This window comes from Lytechinus pictus, chromosome 2 (assembly GCF_037042905.1).
Source record: "Lytechinus pictus isolate F3 Inbred chromosome 2, Lp3.0, whole genome shotgun sequence".
NCBI classification, from domain to species: Eukaryota; Metazoa; Echinodermata; class Echinoidea; order Temnopleuroida; family Toxopneustidae; genus Lytechinus; species Lytechinus pictus.
The window spans coordinates 5,934,890-5,950,071 of record NC_087246.1 but is presented as its reverse complement, the minus strand read 5'-3'; the positions used below and the strand labels follow the sequence as shown (position 1 = coordinate 5,950,071).

Genomic DNA, 15,182 nt, shown 5'->3' with positions numbered 1-15,182 from the left:
TGAGGATAAGGGAGAGGGAAGAAAAGGGGGAAAGAGAGAGAGAAAACTTATAGAATCAAGAAAAGACGAGAAAGGGGAGGAATGGAAAAGAGAGATAAATAGAATGAAAAGTAACAGAAAAGAATAAGAGGAGAAGGGAAGAAAATAATTGGCAGAAAGACAGAGCATGTAAGGAAATATCAGTAGGTCACTTTTTTTTTGTAAAATTGTGAATCTACGACCCTAAAGCTCTTGCCTCCTTGGTACCATAATAGTTCAGGAAAGGAAATGGAAAATATAGACAGATCCAGTGGGGCCAAAAACAGCCGCGGCGCACTATGTGGCACGGGTAAATGTGTGTGGGTGGTGGGTCGAGGAGAGAAAGAGAAGGGGAGGGGGAGAAAAAGAAGAGGCGAAAGGAAGGGATTAAGAAAAGAAGAAGGATTGAAACATTAAATGAGGAAGATGAAGAAAATTGGAGGAGGGGATCGAGAATTGACAAATATAGCAAAGCTCTGTACTCGCATTACCCGTTAATGAGATATAATCATAACGATTACATGGCACTATTAAAAAACGGTCTCGCTGATTTCAAGAAAATGGAAACAGAAATAGTTTAGTTTGTTTTGTAAGATGCTCATCATGTTGTTCATGACTTCACAATATGTTTTAAATGACCCGTTTTCAGTCCAGACCTGAATATGTCAAAAAATATCCCGTTCATAACTCTGCACAATAATGAAAAAAGTAGGCTTTTAAATTACTCTTATATTATATACCACCATAGTTCAGCTAGAGTTTTGCGATTGCATTAATTTATTTAGTAGTATGTGTATACATCATGGTTGAAATATCTCGGTCGGCCATAAAAATATTTCAGCTCTCGCTTCGCGATCGCATTATTTGTGTAGTGATAGTCTTATTTTGCACTCTTCATGATTTCAAACGGCGCGCTTGAAATGTTCATTTAAAGGGATGGTCCGGGCTGAAAATGTTTATATCTAAATAATAGAGCAAAATTCACAGAGCAAAGTGCTGAAAATTTCATCAAAATCGGATAACAAAGTTATTGAATTTTACAGTTTATCAATATTATGTGAAAACAGATATGCACATCGTCATGAATTCAATTCATTAGGTGGGCTGATGATGTCACATCCCAACTGTTTCTTATGTTATTACATGAAATCATAAATGTTTAATTTTTTCATAATGATGTATTTCCATAATGATGAAATAAGTTGCGGCAATAAATAACTAATACACTTAATCAGTTGTCAATCCAATTGCTTAGTTCTTGGCAGATTTTTTTTAAATAAATTTCATATAATACAAAAGAACACGTGGGGATATGACATCATCAGCCCACCTAATGAATATTCATAAAGACATGCCTAAAACTGTGGCACCGGGATAATGCAAATCTTTAAAATTCAATAACTGGGTTATTTGTTATCCGATTTTTTCTGCATTTTACTTTGTGAATTTTACTCTATTTACTGAGATATGAATATATCCTGGACCATCCCTTTAATAGGTCAATATATAACCCCCGAAAATCGCGCTTCGTGCTCGCATAATATTATAGGCCTCTATAGGCCTACATTTTTAAACTCGCTCTCAAAATCAGTGCATGATGAGTATTTTCCCAAGTTCCTCTATCGTGATGACGCGTTGTGGCCTCGGCTAAACTCCACAAAAAAATCTGACCCCCCAGACCCCCCCCCCCCTCCACATGGAATTCTGGATAATTTTATGGCCGTGGTGCGAACAAAGGGTGCCGCCAGTCCTCAGCAGCCCCCGCCTCCTTTCTGGACCATATTTATATGGGACAATTTACAGGTCTATTTATCATCAACAAATACTTGTTCAACTTGATGTGATTCAATGTTCATGTGTACACGTACCGGTACATGATGATCTAGAGGGCGTGTCGCTTTTATCGCGGCGGTGATTACGCAATTTCTTCTGGTGTGTAAACAATGACCAGACTAAATGTCTATTCGTGATCGTTTTACACGGAACTTGGTTGGACTATTTTGGCTTTTACTAGCTGTAGTCGTGGTAGAAATCTTCCTTTTCGGCACTTGCTTTATCTGGAACCTGCCAACGGCTTACCTCCCAGCACAAGTATTACCCAAACTTGAGCAAACATTGGCCGATTCTATGACACGTAGCGAGAACATGCATCGGACCGTTGTCGCATCGCTCGCCTTGGTCTTCGGCGGGTTGATCAGTCATGGTACCGCTCAGGCACCGATTCCTCTTCGACCACCTGGATTTTTCTACGGCACTGGATCATGTAATGCTCCTATACAAATCGAAGCCTTTGTAGATCTCATATGTCCAGACTGTAAGGCTGCTTGGAAAACATATCAGAAAGTTGCTGATTATTATGGACCAGACACAGTGAGATTTTCAGCTTTGATCTTTCCTCTACCCTATCATCGAGCTGCAATGGCTGCTGCCCAGGTATGGCTACAGCTCGACAGTGAAGGTCAATTTTAGTATTAATTATTATGCCCAAGACCAAACAAATTTAGAATCAAGCCAAGGTATGGTTGCTTTTTCAAAATTCACTATTGTCTGATCTACTTTCAAGTAGTCAAGGATTAAGCCAAGGCTATTGTATTGATATAAATTTGTAACTAAAAAAGGGAATTAAGAGCTCCTTTTGAGACAGCCACGTCCACCCAAAGTGGAAAAAATAAAATATTTATGGGTTAGGGTGGCTGTTGCAAAAGTAACTCTTTCCAAAAAAAAAATTATGAAGATGAGGATTTGAATCGATTTAAAACCTGACTGGAACAGGGCACATAATGCTTTAACCCGATGCACTAAACCACTTTGAGTATGAGCAAGTCATGTCAGAATTGAGTGTTTTACACCTGCTCTATAGAAATTCTATACTTTATTTATTATTAATATCTTGGGTAGGAAGGAATCTTACCAATTTGAGGATTGCTGGGTATATTCACTAATATCATCAATAATATTATAATGACAAGATCAGTGCTAATGTCATTGAATTTAAGTCATATCTCATTTTATTAAAAAAATGCCTTCATCTTATATGATTTTGGGGGTTAAATATATAAATTGTGGGAGGGTATTTAACTGGACTTATAGGCCTATGCATTAAATGATCATTAATGTCACATTTACCTAGGGCTCAAACTAGCTCTGACCTCGAAATTAGTTTGTGTGCTGTACCATCCATTGTCTTGCGTAGAGATACATCATACACGCCATCAAAAGATGGCCAAACAAAATAGCCTCATTAATGTATTTGGCCATGATGAGGAAGTATATTTATAGCCATAGCTACATATTATTAGTCTGTAGGCAGGAGGTACAAGCCTTTGGATTTTGCATACTAGAGTCTGAGCGAGTTTTAACAGGAAGTAATCAGTTGCATCTTTTAATGAAATTTTATTCTTTTTTTCTAATGGAACAGGGTGCCTTTGTAGCAGATATGCTTGATCCAAACAAGACATACAGCTGGTTTAACACAGTCTTTGATAAGCAAGCAGCACTCTATGATGGAAATATCTCGGAAAAACCTGATACCTATATCATAAAGTAAGACTTTTCTACGTTTAGGTGGTAAACTTGACTGTATGCATGACTTTATTAAAAAGATCTGCTCTTGTGTGCCAAATAAGATTTTCATTAGTACTTATCCCCATATAGCTACACTTAAGTATCAAATTTATTATTTATGTTAATAACAAGCATCTGAAGGTAAAGTTTATTATTTTCACTCTTTGACTATAAATACATGTACTGTAGGATATTGAATTGTATTCATTGTGTTGAAATAGGACAGATTAGGGTAAATCTCATTTAGAACTTAGACAGGTCATCATTCTTGTGATTGTCACTCATATAAATTGCTTGTAAATTGACCTTTGTTGAAATGCTGAATGAAATATTAATAATATATATTATTAATCTGTGAACAGCTTTATGGAGATGCCCTAAGATAAACAAACACACTGACCCCTTCCATTTTGATTTTTTGTTTATGTGATACCTCATACTCTAGATTTCATGGATTTTTAATAAATCCAGATTTGTCCATGTTATTGATGAGCTAAAACTAATATCAGATTGAGATTTAGAATTGAATTCAAAGCTTGAAGATTTGAATTTACACTGTAGATCAGTGGAGATTTAAAAAAAAATTTTTAGTATTCAAATCAAACCCATGGTTCAACTATAGTAGTTTTTGATGCGTAGTCATATTAAAGGTTTGCTGTAGACATGCAATATACTAAGTGATATTTGTCTGTTTGCTATGTGAGCAATCCTTTATGAAAATATTAATATTTCATGTGTTATACAGGAGAATAAAAAACAAAATAAAGTTGTGTTTTTGTGGATTTATGACAGACAGTGTATTGTTCTACCCTTGGCAATATGGTATAAAATAGATGTTTAAACATTGAAAGCAAACTTATAAAAATAGCTAATTGTAGTACAATTTTCTGTAAAACTCTTTCCCCTTTACAGTGCCCTTTCTGAGTGGGCATCAGATGTTGGTTATTCTAAAGCCCAGTTTAAGATGCATCTAGCACGCAGTGATCCAACCCAATCATTAGCTAGGATAGAATTCAAGTATGGTGCAACACGTAAGTATAAGTGATATCTCAAATAATAGTCAACAATGAAAATAGAGAATATTTAGTCTTATATTGATCACACATCACCCCCTGCAAGAGTTGAGTAATAACCTGTCACTAAAGTGAGAAGGAGGGTATGAAATTCTTTTCAGTCATGGAGTGATCTAGATTTTTCTCAATATCTGTACGTCATTGTATAATCAAGATATAAATGACGTAAATAGGGCCTGAACATAATTTTATATTAATTTGTATATTCGTTTGTTATTAAATTAGTATACTTTTGTTATCATTATTTTCATTTCTATTATTAATCAATATTATTTTCATCAACACTATTATTTCTGTTCTTACTAACATTACTATTTGTATATTTATTTTCTTATTCATTTGATTGCCTATATTGAACTTCACACATTTCCTGGCTAAAGTTATATTCCTCAATGAAATGGACAAAAATTATATTTTTAATGTCTCTCATTAATTGTCTACACATGAGTCAGTGTCTGTACAGTAGTGGTAAATATGTCAGCCCTTCTCACACAGGTTATGAGATAATCACTAAATGGTTATTCATTCTTCTGACAGGTGGTGTTTACGGAACACCTCAGACCTTCATCAATGGTGCAGTTATCTCCTCTCAGCCAAGCTGGACATTGACTGACTGGAAGAAAATTATAGATCCTCTCCTCTCAAAGAACAGATATATCTTCAGACACAATTAAGCATTTCCCTCGAATACACACAAAGGTCAGGGTATTCTCATGCATACATTGGGCTTTCTTCCATCATTAAAACAGACCCTCCCCCCCAAAAAAAAGAAAAGAAAAAGAAAATAAGTCTTCCACTGTACATTCACGATTAGTACTGATGCTATGAAAAAAATTGTCAACCTATTTTGAAGCTTTGTCATAAATGTACACTTGAATAATAGTTGAGAAATGGACATCATAAAAACTTGTGAAAATATCATAGAAAGCACCTAGAGATGTTGTCATGGTGTATGAAACACTATATAAATGTGGAAAATTGTTCTTTTTTTCTATTAATTTTTTAAGGATATATTAATATTATTATTTATAACTTTATTCAGGAATGTCTTGTTATTTTTAGCATTGCTGATGAAGCGAAGGGCACAACATATTATATCATCTGATAATTATGATATGATGAATGATAATCATGATGGAAATTGATTTTTTTTTGCTATGTGTGAATTATTGTCAGATGAGCTGCTACTAGTCACTGTTTAATTGTGAAAATTTTGCTAGCATTGCTTCCCTTTTGCTGATTGCAATGATGAGATGTTGTGTCACAGAGTCAGTATAGGCAGTCTCCCATTCCCTTTTACCATCATGCCAGTGTCTAATCCAGTGACACAGCAAGTGTAAAAAAATAACACAATCATTATTTTAGATAGGCTAGGATTGATACTGGATGTGGTATTGGTTAATTTGCTCCATGGACAGAGAAGTTTGATGATTTCAAATAAAAATCACAAAATTCACAAACTTCTTTAATGGCATCACTTTCCTGTTTTATTCTTTGTCTTCACCATGTGACACTCACTGCTTAATTCTACTCTTCCCTCAGCATCAATTGCAGGTAATGGTATCAAAACTTGAACAGGATACAGTATTCAAACAAGGGAGGTATATTATGTAGACAAAATTACCTAATTTAGAGCTTTAATTACCCAACCACATCAAAGTTAGTATTTTATTGTCACTTTGAGGATTTCAAAAACTTTTATTGATTTTATTTTGGGGAGACTAAGAGATTTGCTAGTAATATTGTTTAAAGATGAGATTAGGATTTTCTTTTCTTTAACTTGAATTCACTCTTGTAGATGTGAACTTGGAAGATCTTCACTAAAATATATGTATTTACCACTGTTTAGGCACCTTGTTTATTCAAAGAGATAGTCGAGAGCGTGTTTACAACAGCTGCTCTGCTTTAATTTGATGCTACGTTATGATATGATAATATATGACAATATAATATAATCACAATGATAATAATCATATCGTCACTAATCATAAAAGATCTGATTAGATTTAGGGGGTCAAAGGTCACATACGTCATTGTCTGTCTGAAAATTTATGTTTCGCCCGATGTTTCGCTTTTGAATGGGAGCAACAACAGCTCTAGACAGCTGGCAGCCGTCTGTTTCGAGGAGTTTTTTAACATTTTGTTATTTTTTAAATTTCTCCTCATACACAGACGGCTCGCTATCGTGCAGCCACCATTAGGGGACTTACAATGCAAAATCCCCCCGTCGGGGCTCTTCAATTTTTGTCTTTAATGAATCAAACTTTTGAAAATTAACGCGACCGAAATGCAAATTAATATTCCCTCTTGGCATCAATTGCCAAAAAACGGGGAAAATCAAGTTAAAAGGAACAAAAACAGTGACTTACCTCGGCTGTCGCGCAACTTCACTGCCCTGTTTTATCCGAACTTAATACACATAAACATATGGCCATTGAGTCCCCTGTACAGATCGCGCTAGAACTTCGGTCTCTGTATTTGGTGAGTGAAGCCAACGGAGTTCAGCTGAACAACCAACATAACAGAGACCGAAGCTTTTGGTCTACAACAGCTCAACAAAAATGTGTAATGAATATATATGTTTGTTGATTGTACATCTACTGCATTTTTTATTATGTTAACATGCTGGAATATCTTAAATGTTGTAATCCTAAATATACCATTATACTCTTTCCATGGTGCTATCCTTGTGAAGAAATTACTATAAACTCAGACAAGGTCAATTGTACTTTTGGAATAGTTTAGTTGTCTATCTGTTATGATTTTATAGTTTTTTTTATTCTTTGATCTGTCTTCAATTGTGAAAAATGTCAAATGTAGTTGTGTTGTTAAATGATATCATGAATATTGTAGGTGCAGTTTTAACTCTAAATACACGTCAATATAAACTATAAAGAATGCTCATAGAATATAGTAATGAGTGTGATTAGTTTGTCACGAAAGAACATTTGAAAAATTCAACTTTAGATCCTTCAGACAGCAACATTAATCACTATAAAGTTCATGGTGCCTATTCTTATACAAATCAGAGAAATGTAAGCGGATGGACGAGATATAAATTAGCTGCATGAGTTTATGGTTCTCTTGCAATTAAAATCCAATTTATAATCCAAATGTTAGTTACATATATAGGCTTGACAATAATCTCTATCAAACTTATCTTAAAAACTTTGATTTGCAGTTAATGCTAAAAAATGATTTAATGGATGGACATTTTTGCTGAAGTATGCATATTTTAACAAAACTGGAAAATTGTATCGACTAGTATTTTCTGAGAAACCACATATATATATATCAACATTACAAGGCAAAATAATGTTTGGTAAATATCCTTCCAACATAAGACACGGTTGTCACGAACGTGCAAAATGCTCATTCTTAAGTGATTATACTCTAATCAAGCTGAAAAAATGAATAAATGTATTTACTTGGAGAAAATACTTGCTGTTAAATAACACTTTATAGCTCCACGCTATATATAGGAGCGTTGTGGCCCAGTGGATTAGTCTTCGGACTCTGAAACAGAGGGTCGTGGGTTCGAATCCAGCCACGGCAAGAAATTTATCCACATTGTGCTGCACTCGACCCAGATCAGGTAAATGGGTACCTAGCAGGAATTTATTCCTTGAAATGCTTTGGGGCTACAGCCAGGATAATAATATCCAATTAAGCGCATAGGGACGCATTTGGCAGTGATATGCGCTATAAAGCATGTTGGTATTATTATTAATATTATTTGTTTATTTATTCATCTATTTCTTTATTATTTCATTCCTTTATTGCCGATATATACACAGGATGGCACATATCACCGAATTATAGAGGTATCCCATGAGGTCAACAATAAAAGAGATTACAACAATAATAAACAATATATGGTAATAGACAAGATGCGATATATTAGAATATGAAACATGTATTGTTATGTTACTATTTATTTTCATATGAAAATCAATTCATATGTATTATTTTCAAACACTAGCTAGGTTGCATATAAGTTGTTCAGTATCTTGGTTCATGTTCTTAATTGTGCAATAATTGTAATCTCTAACTTCGATCAATAAATAAAATAAAAATGGTGAATTAATGCTGGGAATTTGTAATTTCACGATGACTATATACTCGTCAACATGTATAAGGGCGAGAAAAGACGCTACATTTGTCATATATTTTACCAAAGACAAAGAAAAATGATATCCAAAGTGTACTTATCAATGAATATTATAACTACGATACGTGGTACAGATTACTTGTGAATTAATTATTTAAAATAATTTGGTGATTTAAACTCTGGGCCTTATAAGAGAAATGATATTCTCCATCCGTTGATTGTATTATTTTATCCCGTATTCTCTTTACTTTTACATGGATACTAATTTCTAAATAAAAGCCAATCAGAATAGTGTGAATTGTGATCAATTTTCTTGATTTATTCATATGTCTGGGGGATTAATGTCTCTCTTTCATTATTTCTCCCATTCTTTTTATTCTTGCTCCATCACGCCCACTTTCTCCCCCTCACTCTCTCTCACACACACACACCCACCCACACTTGTAACCATACCCAACTCCCTGGCAAAATATTACCTAGCAACACTCCCAACAAAATAAATCACATCAATGCACATTTCAAGTGAATTTATATTTGGCCAAACCTTTATTCATGGATCACAAAAAAGATGAATCGACCGGGATGTATTGGTCAAGTTCTTAATTCTAAAGGGTTTAATCTTTGGCGATATAATTCAAAAGAAATGGGGGAAACTTTATACCGGTATGCCCTTCTACTTTCATGATATCCACCCTACTTAGCCAGGTTTAAGTTTTATGTCGCATTCGTCAATCGAAAAACGCCACGGTTCAGAAGGACTGTTTAGAAACATTTTCTGCTTCTTTGAAGAAACTTAAAAGCTGTCATTATGTTCATCATGCAGATATAGACCTTGGAAGTTCGGAGCATTTTAATCAAACAAAGCGATGAGACAGAACTATGATTTAGGCTGAAAGGCAGATCTGGGGCCCCGTCTTACAAAGAGTTATGATTGATCCAATCAACCACAACTATGGAAAGCAACCAACGTCAACATCTTAAATGAACATATGTTCAAAATATTATCTAGATATGGATTTCTATATTTATTTACTTTTATTTAAAAACAGGGCAGTCCTTTCAGAGCCCAAAGGCCTGCTTTACAAAAGATTGACAAAGAAATACAATTAGTAGAGGTTGATCGGATCAATCGTAAGACGGGACCCTAGTGTGTGCCTAATTTATTAATATAGGTTAGGTCCTATACTACTGCATATTCTTTCATGTGCGTTGTCAAATTGTGATACACTTGATGGATGCCCTGAATCATCAATATCCAAAATATAGATTGGACGCAGTCATACAGGCACGCGCCCACGCACATTATTCCCAATGAGCTCACTTTGACCCATATGACCTCTTCTTGACCCTTTATTTCTTCTGGATAAGAAACTTCTGAAGACGAAACTATCAAATCGAAAATAAAAAAGAGGGGGTAAAATAATAAAATGTGTTTTTTGAACACTTAGTGTAATTGGTTTAACACTGATCAGTATTGTTTAAATGCCTATCTGGGGTTACTGATAGATACCGAGCCGGTGGTCTGATCCACACGTTTCATCTGTAGCCCAATTTAGCTAAAACGTCGTTGAATTATGCCGCATCCAAAAATACCAGCTGAGATAATGCGGTAAAACCGCCAATAAATTATATACCATTTTGTCGCTCCTCTCGTCCCCTATTATAGGGCGGGGGGCAAAAATGTGTCTTGCCAATCTACAGTTTTTTGACACCCCCAGTCTGCCCACCCCGTCCGTCCCGCGCCTTTGGTAATTAGTATCAGAACAAATTAAGTGTTGATTCGTTATAAATATTATGTTTTCTGTATAAACATCGCTGGTCGTAGGTGTATAGCGTAGAAAAAGCATCAGTAATTCACTAAACAATTTTTTTCGGGTCACGATCTACCTTAGATGTGGACTCCTCGTATAAACATGATGGCGTCTCGGTTTTTTATCAGAGGCAATGAAAAACAAATGCATGAAATGAGCATCGGGTAATTCAATTCTGCTCTACATCTAAGTATTCATATGCCAGATAACAAGGGGAGAAAGGGAAGACCGAGCGAATAAAAAAGGAAAACGGGGTCAATAGTACTTATAACTCGATTGGGGGAAAAGTGACGTCATTTTCAGGTCGTATTGCCCTTTGAAGAAAATACACTCGGAGAATGGTGAAACTAGAGAAGTAGGGAATCCAGTAAATAGACAAAACGACCCTGCTGGAAAGGAACAGTGTGAAGGTGATTCACATTGTCCTATATAGACCCGATAGGCTCACTGCATGGCATTGTTCTTTCCAGTAGGGGAGGGGAGTGAAAAGAAATGATAGTAGGAAGAAAAATATGCGAGAGAAAAAAAAAGAAAGCTAAGGCATGAATGATAGGGGACTAAATGGGGAGTGGAGAGAGAGAAAGGGTGAACTAGAAAAATGAGTGGGAAGAGAACATAATTTTTTATAAAATCACGACTATTCCTCCTTACAATTCATTCTACATTCTTCCAATACCACCATGGGAGGAGGGCACTCGAGAAATTACTTTGTACATGGGGGCAGTAAATAAGGTGTCAAAATGTTTTGATTTAAAAAAATCTTTGTTTCATTTTAGAATAAAGACGATCGTAACCCAGTGTACAGTTTATTAGTCGAGCGCCCCATGACCCACCCGCGTTTTTTTATCTTTCTCTTAAAAACAAATTACCAACCTGAAAAAAAAATCCAAGTAATAGACCATTCTTTAGTTACATAATATAGAAATGGGTAGTTTTATTTCCGTTTTGAAATACAGAACGAGGTACCAGAAATCTGAAATACAAATTAACTGAGGTTTATTAAACCCATAATTATGTTTACTGAATGGGCAGTATCATGGCACAATTTGATTGGGTTAAAGGAGAACGAAGTGTCTTCGAGGCGGGAGAAGGATCCGGTCGACGACTTGGATGACTCCGTTGGTGGTCGGGATATCACGTAAGGTCACTCGTGGAGCTTCCGACTGTTCACTCTGATCGTTCAGGATAATTTGGTCTGAAAGAAAAGAAATTTCTATAATTTGTTCACATTTTAAAAATGTAATATCATGAGGGAAATTATGTCCAACCAATTTGGGATAATATTTTACTCAATGCGGGAACATATTGTCCAGTAAGGTTAAAAAATAAGCAGCAATTACTTTAAAATGGGCAAACTTTTCACACTGGATAAATAAAAATGCCCAAAAGAAATGCCTAATGTTAGTTGGAAACATTACCCTCATGGAGCACAGCACTTGTACCCAATATTTTTAGAGTGTAGCTAGTAATTTGAAGCGACTTAAAAATATTCATGCAAGGTAGAAAAAAATTGTTATTTGATCAAGCATGGTAACGATGATCAATCACAGCCAATCAAAATCAAGGATTCCATGCAAGTTACCATTTCATGGCAAAGTTACCATAATAACTTTTATGCAAGGGGACCCATTATTAAAAAAAAAAATGGATGAGATTGGTGCCCGCCTTATTTTGTTGCCCCCAATGGTCAATATTTGATCTACACCTTGGTAAGAAAATATATTACCATTAGCATCACGGGTGACAGAAATATCATTTCCTTGCGAAGCACGAATTCGCTGTCCAGACGACAAGGAGGCAGAATATCTAACGTCAGAGATGACGTGGTATCTGAGCAGGTTTCGAAGCTTATCGTTGTCGCGTTGGAGGTCGTCGAGTACACCTGATGGGAGGGCTTGGAAGGCGTCGTTGGTTGGTACAAGAACCGTGATGGGGTCCGATTCTGACACAATATGAAATACGAATAAGGTTATGTACATTCTTAGTAGGGCCTATTTTAAAAATGTACGTTTTAAATGTTGTAATACCAATGAATATTATAGGTTACCATTTTATTTCACTTCAGGTTAACAAAATGTTTCAACGGGACAGAAGAAAATATGGTGATTTGGTATTTTATCAGAAAGTTTTGGGTCTATCATAGTCAAATGAAGATTAAAACTCCTTGTAAAAATCCAAATAATTTTAAAAAGTACATTGTATAAATTCATAAGAGAACGAATTGGGTGTGTGCCTGCGTTCTCCCAAGCTTATTATAGGCAAACTTACCAAGTTCAGCTACCAATTCGGCCCGTTTCACGAGATCGACGATGATGGAGAAGGCTCCGTTATCGTCCAAGGTTTCGATGACGTTACCAACAGGAAGTGGATAAATGACCTTGTCGACTACCTGGATGATTTCGTTGGCGGATGTTCTAATGTCGTTAGTGATTCGCGCTCCATTCACGGTGATGATCTAGAAAGAAAAGAAAAATCATGAGAGTATATAACGTGAATTTTGTTTGTTGCAAGACTGTATAAAAACAAGATTATACTTTAATTGGTAATTGGTATGCACTAACATTTACACCTCTCGAAAATAGTTTCCTACTTAATTTATTATATTAGGCAATTTTACCTTCTTGACGTCACTGTAGATGTTGAATCTCAGCTTGGCGCCATTCAAGCTCTCCACCTTCTGGTCATTGGTGACCTCTGATGACACGACCCTTTTTGGAATGATCCAAGCCTTGACCAGGTTCTTCAAGCTCTCCCTCTCCGGCATCTGCCTTTCGGGGAGCCCCTGCCTCCACTTCTGGACAGCCTTGTCACTGGGCATGCACAATGTGACCGATGCTAGAAAACGAAAGGAATTTTTGTACGATTTTTTCAGATAAAAATGCAAAGGGGTACAAGGTAATTCTATTTCGATTTGACAAATACAATGGTCAAAATGCTTGTCTAAATAAAAATGTATGTTTAAGGGCAAAGTAAAATGGTCATTGATTGGCTATTTATATACATGTATATAATAATCTCGAGACACTCATTCTAATTTCAGATGGGTTTGCGTTTCACCGCATTGTACTCTTCATCAGTTCATCCACGAAAAAAAATATAATAATAGTCAACGAGTCAATTATAAACTTACGGATGTCACTGTCCCGGAGGATCTGCATCAGGTCTACCTGCTTTGCGATTTTTGCTGCCTCACGAAGCTCAAGATCTTGTAGCTTCTCGGCAATGTCCCTGCTATCACTCCCGACATAAGAGACAACGGGGCCCTGGAGGACCCGCTTCAGGTACTCCTCGGACGAGATGTCCGTGTTCTGTTGCTTCAAGTCATCGGAAGAGATGGCAACAGCTGCCCCGACGAGGACGGCCAAGATAAAGACGAAAGACTTCATGACTGGATGCTTGGTGGTGCAGGAGAAGACGCAGAGGGACGTTCCGCAGGCCAGCAGTAGTGACAAGGTGTGACGATAAGTTAAGAATCACTAGTATTTATGTCCTTCCAGCTTGAGCTCCCTGCATACCATGCGCATCCGTTTGAATAGCATTCTTCCTCACATGATTTAAATATTCAAACCAATAGGCTATTTAAAACGTAATGGTCAAATAACTGGTTCCGCAATGAGCAGAGGAGGATCTAGGGGTTAGGGGGTTAACCCCCTCCCCTTCAGTTCCCGACGGGAGAGGGAATCAAACTCCAACACCCCTTTTCTTGCTGACGAGAGTCGCCCAAGCAGAGGATGGTTTAGGACAATACATCTTCATGTTTAGGACGCAGTACGTCGGAGCTCTTCTTCATTGGGTAAAACCAACACTTGTCACCCCCACCCCCCTTATAGCAAAAGAAAAAAAAGGCTAGATCCGCAGATGATGAGATTCCAATTCGTAGTTATACCTCATGGGCAAGCTTTTTCAAATGAATTGTCTTTTCTTTCTATAGGATAGGCAAATTTCAATGCAAGATATTACGTAAGCATGCCTGTCATAGCATAATGCGGAATCGAATTGCATATAAATACCAGGTGATATAATCGCACATGAAGGTATTTGTTGCATTTCTAATTTGAACACATTGGCATGTACTTGGCCGACACATTGCTGCATCAGTGGATCTAAATAATGAAAAGCATTCATTCAAAAGAATATATGAATAATCAAGACATCAAAGTTGGTGCTTATCTCATTTAATAAACCTGCCAAATTGAGTTCAAATTACTTTCTTCTGATCATGCGCAGAATGGAACTACGGACTGGTATTAATGGCATTGGGAAGGTGCCTGGATTCTTGCAATTCCTTTCACCTTTAAAGAGTAGGCCCATTATTGTATTTACCGGTAATATATAGAATGTGAAGTGAATTGCTATGTGTGACTCTTTCAACTGATGTATTTCATACACTGCCTATAAGAATGCAATAACTGAAAGTATCAATATTTTGTTTCACAAGGCCGGCGACGGGATATTCTCGACCAGGGGAGTGTTGGGGAGGGTAGGGGAAAACTCAAGCACAATATATTTGAAAATCTATAGGAATACAAAAGCATTCCAAGGGGGGGGGGGGTGTGATATTTCATGAGGCGTGCCGATAAACCGTTCGGAGCCGACTGGCTTCTG

General features: G+C 36.5%; 2 protein-coding genes across 2 annotated transcripts; one reads left to right on the top strand and one right to left on the bottom strand.

Moving 5' to 3' along the window:
• The first annotated feature begins 1,644 nt into the window (after window positions 1-1,644).
• Window positions 1,645-9,064, top strand: LOC129254940 (uncharacterized). The gene is made up of 4 exons (XM_054893487.2): window positions 1,645-2,451; window positions 3,437-3,561; window positions 4,495-4,613; window positions 5,193-9,064. The coding sequence occupies exons 1-4, from the start codon at window positions 1,975-1,977 to the stop codon at window positions 5,327-5,329; spliced, it is 858 nt and encodes a 285-aa protein (XP_054749462.2). The 5' UTR covers window positions 1,645-1,974; the 3' UTR covers window positions 5,330-9,064.
• A 225-nt stretch (window positions 9,065-9,289) lies between these two features.
• Window positions 9,290-14,086, bottom strand: LOC129276204 (transforming growth factor-beta-induced protein ig-h3-like). The gene is made up of 5 exons (XM_054912623.2): window positions 13,708-14,086; window positions 13,195-13,412; window positions 12,846-13,032; window positions 12,304-12,519; window positions 9,290-11,772 (listed from the first exon to the last, which is right to left on the bottom strand). The coding sequence occupies exons 1-5, from the start codon at window positions 13,961-13,963 to the stop codon at window positions 11,633-11,635; spliced, it is 1,017 nt and encodes a 338-aa protein (XP_054768598.2). The 5' UTR covers window positions 13,964-14,086; the 3' UTR covers window positions 9,290-11,632.
• Window positions 14,087-15,182: the final 1,096 nt, after the last annotated feature.

Excerpts from the sequence above, each read along its gene's own strand:
- LOC129254940 (XM_054893487.2), top strand. The coding sequence starts at position 1,975 with ATGTCTATTCGTGATCGTTTTACACGGAACTTGGTTGGACTATTTTGG. Across the intron at positions 2,452-3,436 it reads CTGCAATGGCTGCTGCCCAG|GGTGCCTTTGTAGCAGATAT; the intron begins GTATGGCTACAG and ends CTAATGGAACAG. Across the intron at positions 4,614-5,192 it reads ATTCAAGTATGGTGCAACAC|GTGGTGTTTACGGAACACCT; the intron begins GTAAGTATAAGT and ends TTCTTCTGACAG.
- LOC129276204 (XM_054912623.2), bottom strand. The coding sequence starts at position 13,963 with ATGAAGTCTTTCGTCTTTATCTTGGCCGTCCTCGTCGGGGCAGCTGTT. Across the intron at positions 13,413-13,707 it reads CCTCCGGGACAGTGACATCC|CATCGGTCACATTGTGCATG; the intron begins GTAAGTTTATAA and ends TTCGTTTTCTAG. Across the intron at positions 13,033-13,194 it reads TCTACAGTGACGTCAAGAAG|ATCATCACCGTGAATGGAGC; the intron begins GTAAAATTGCCT and ends TTTTCTTTCTAG.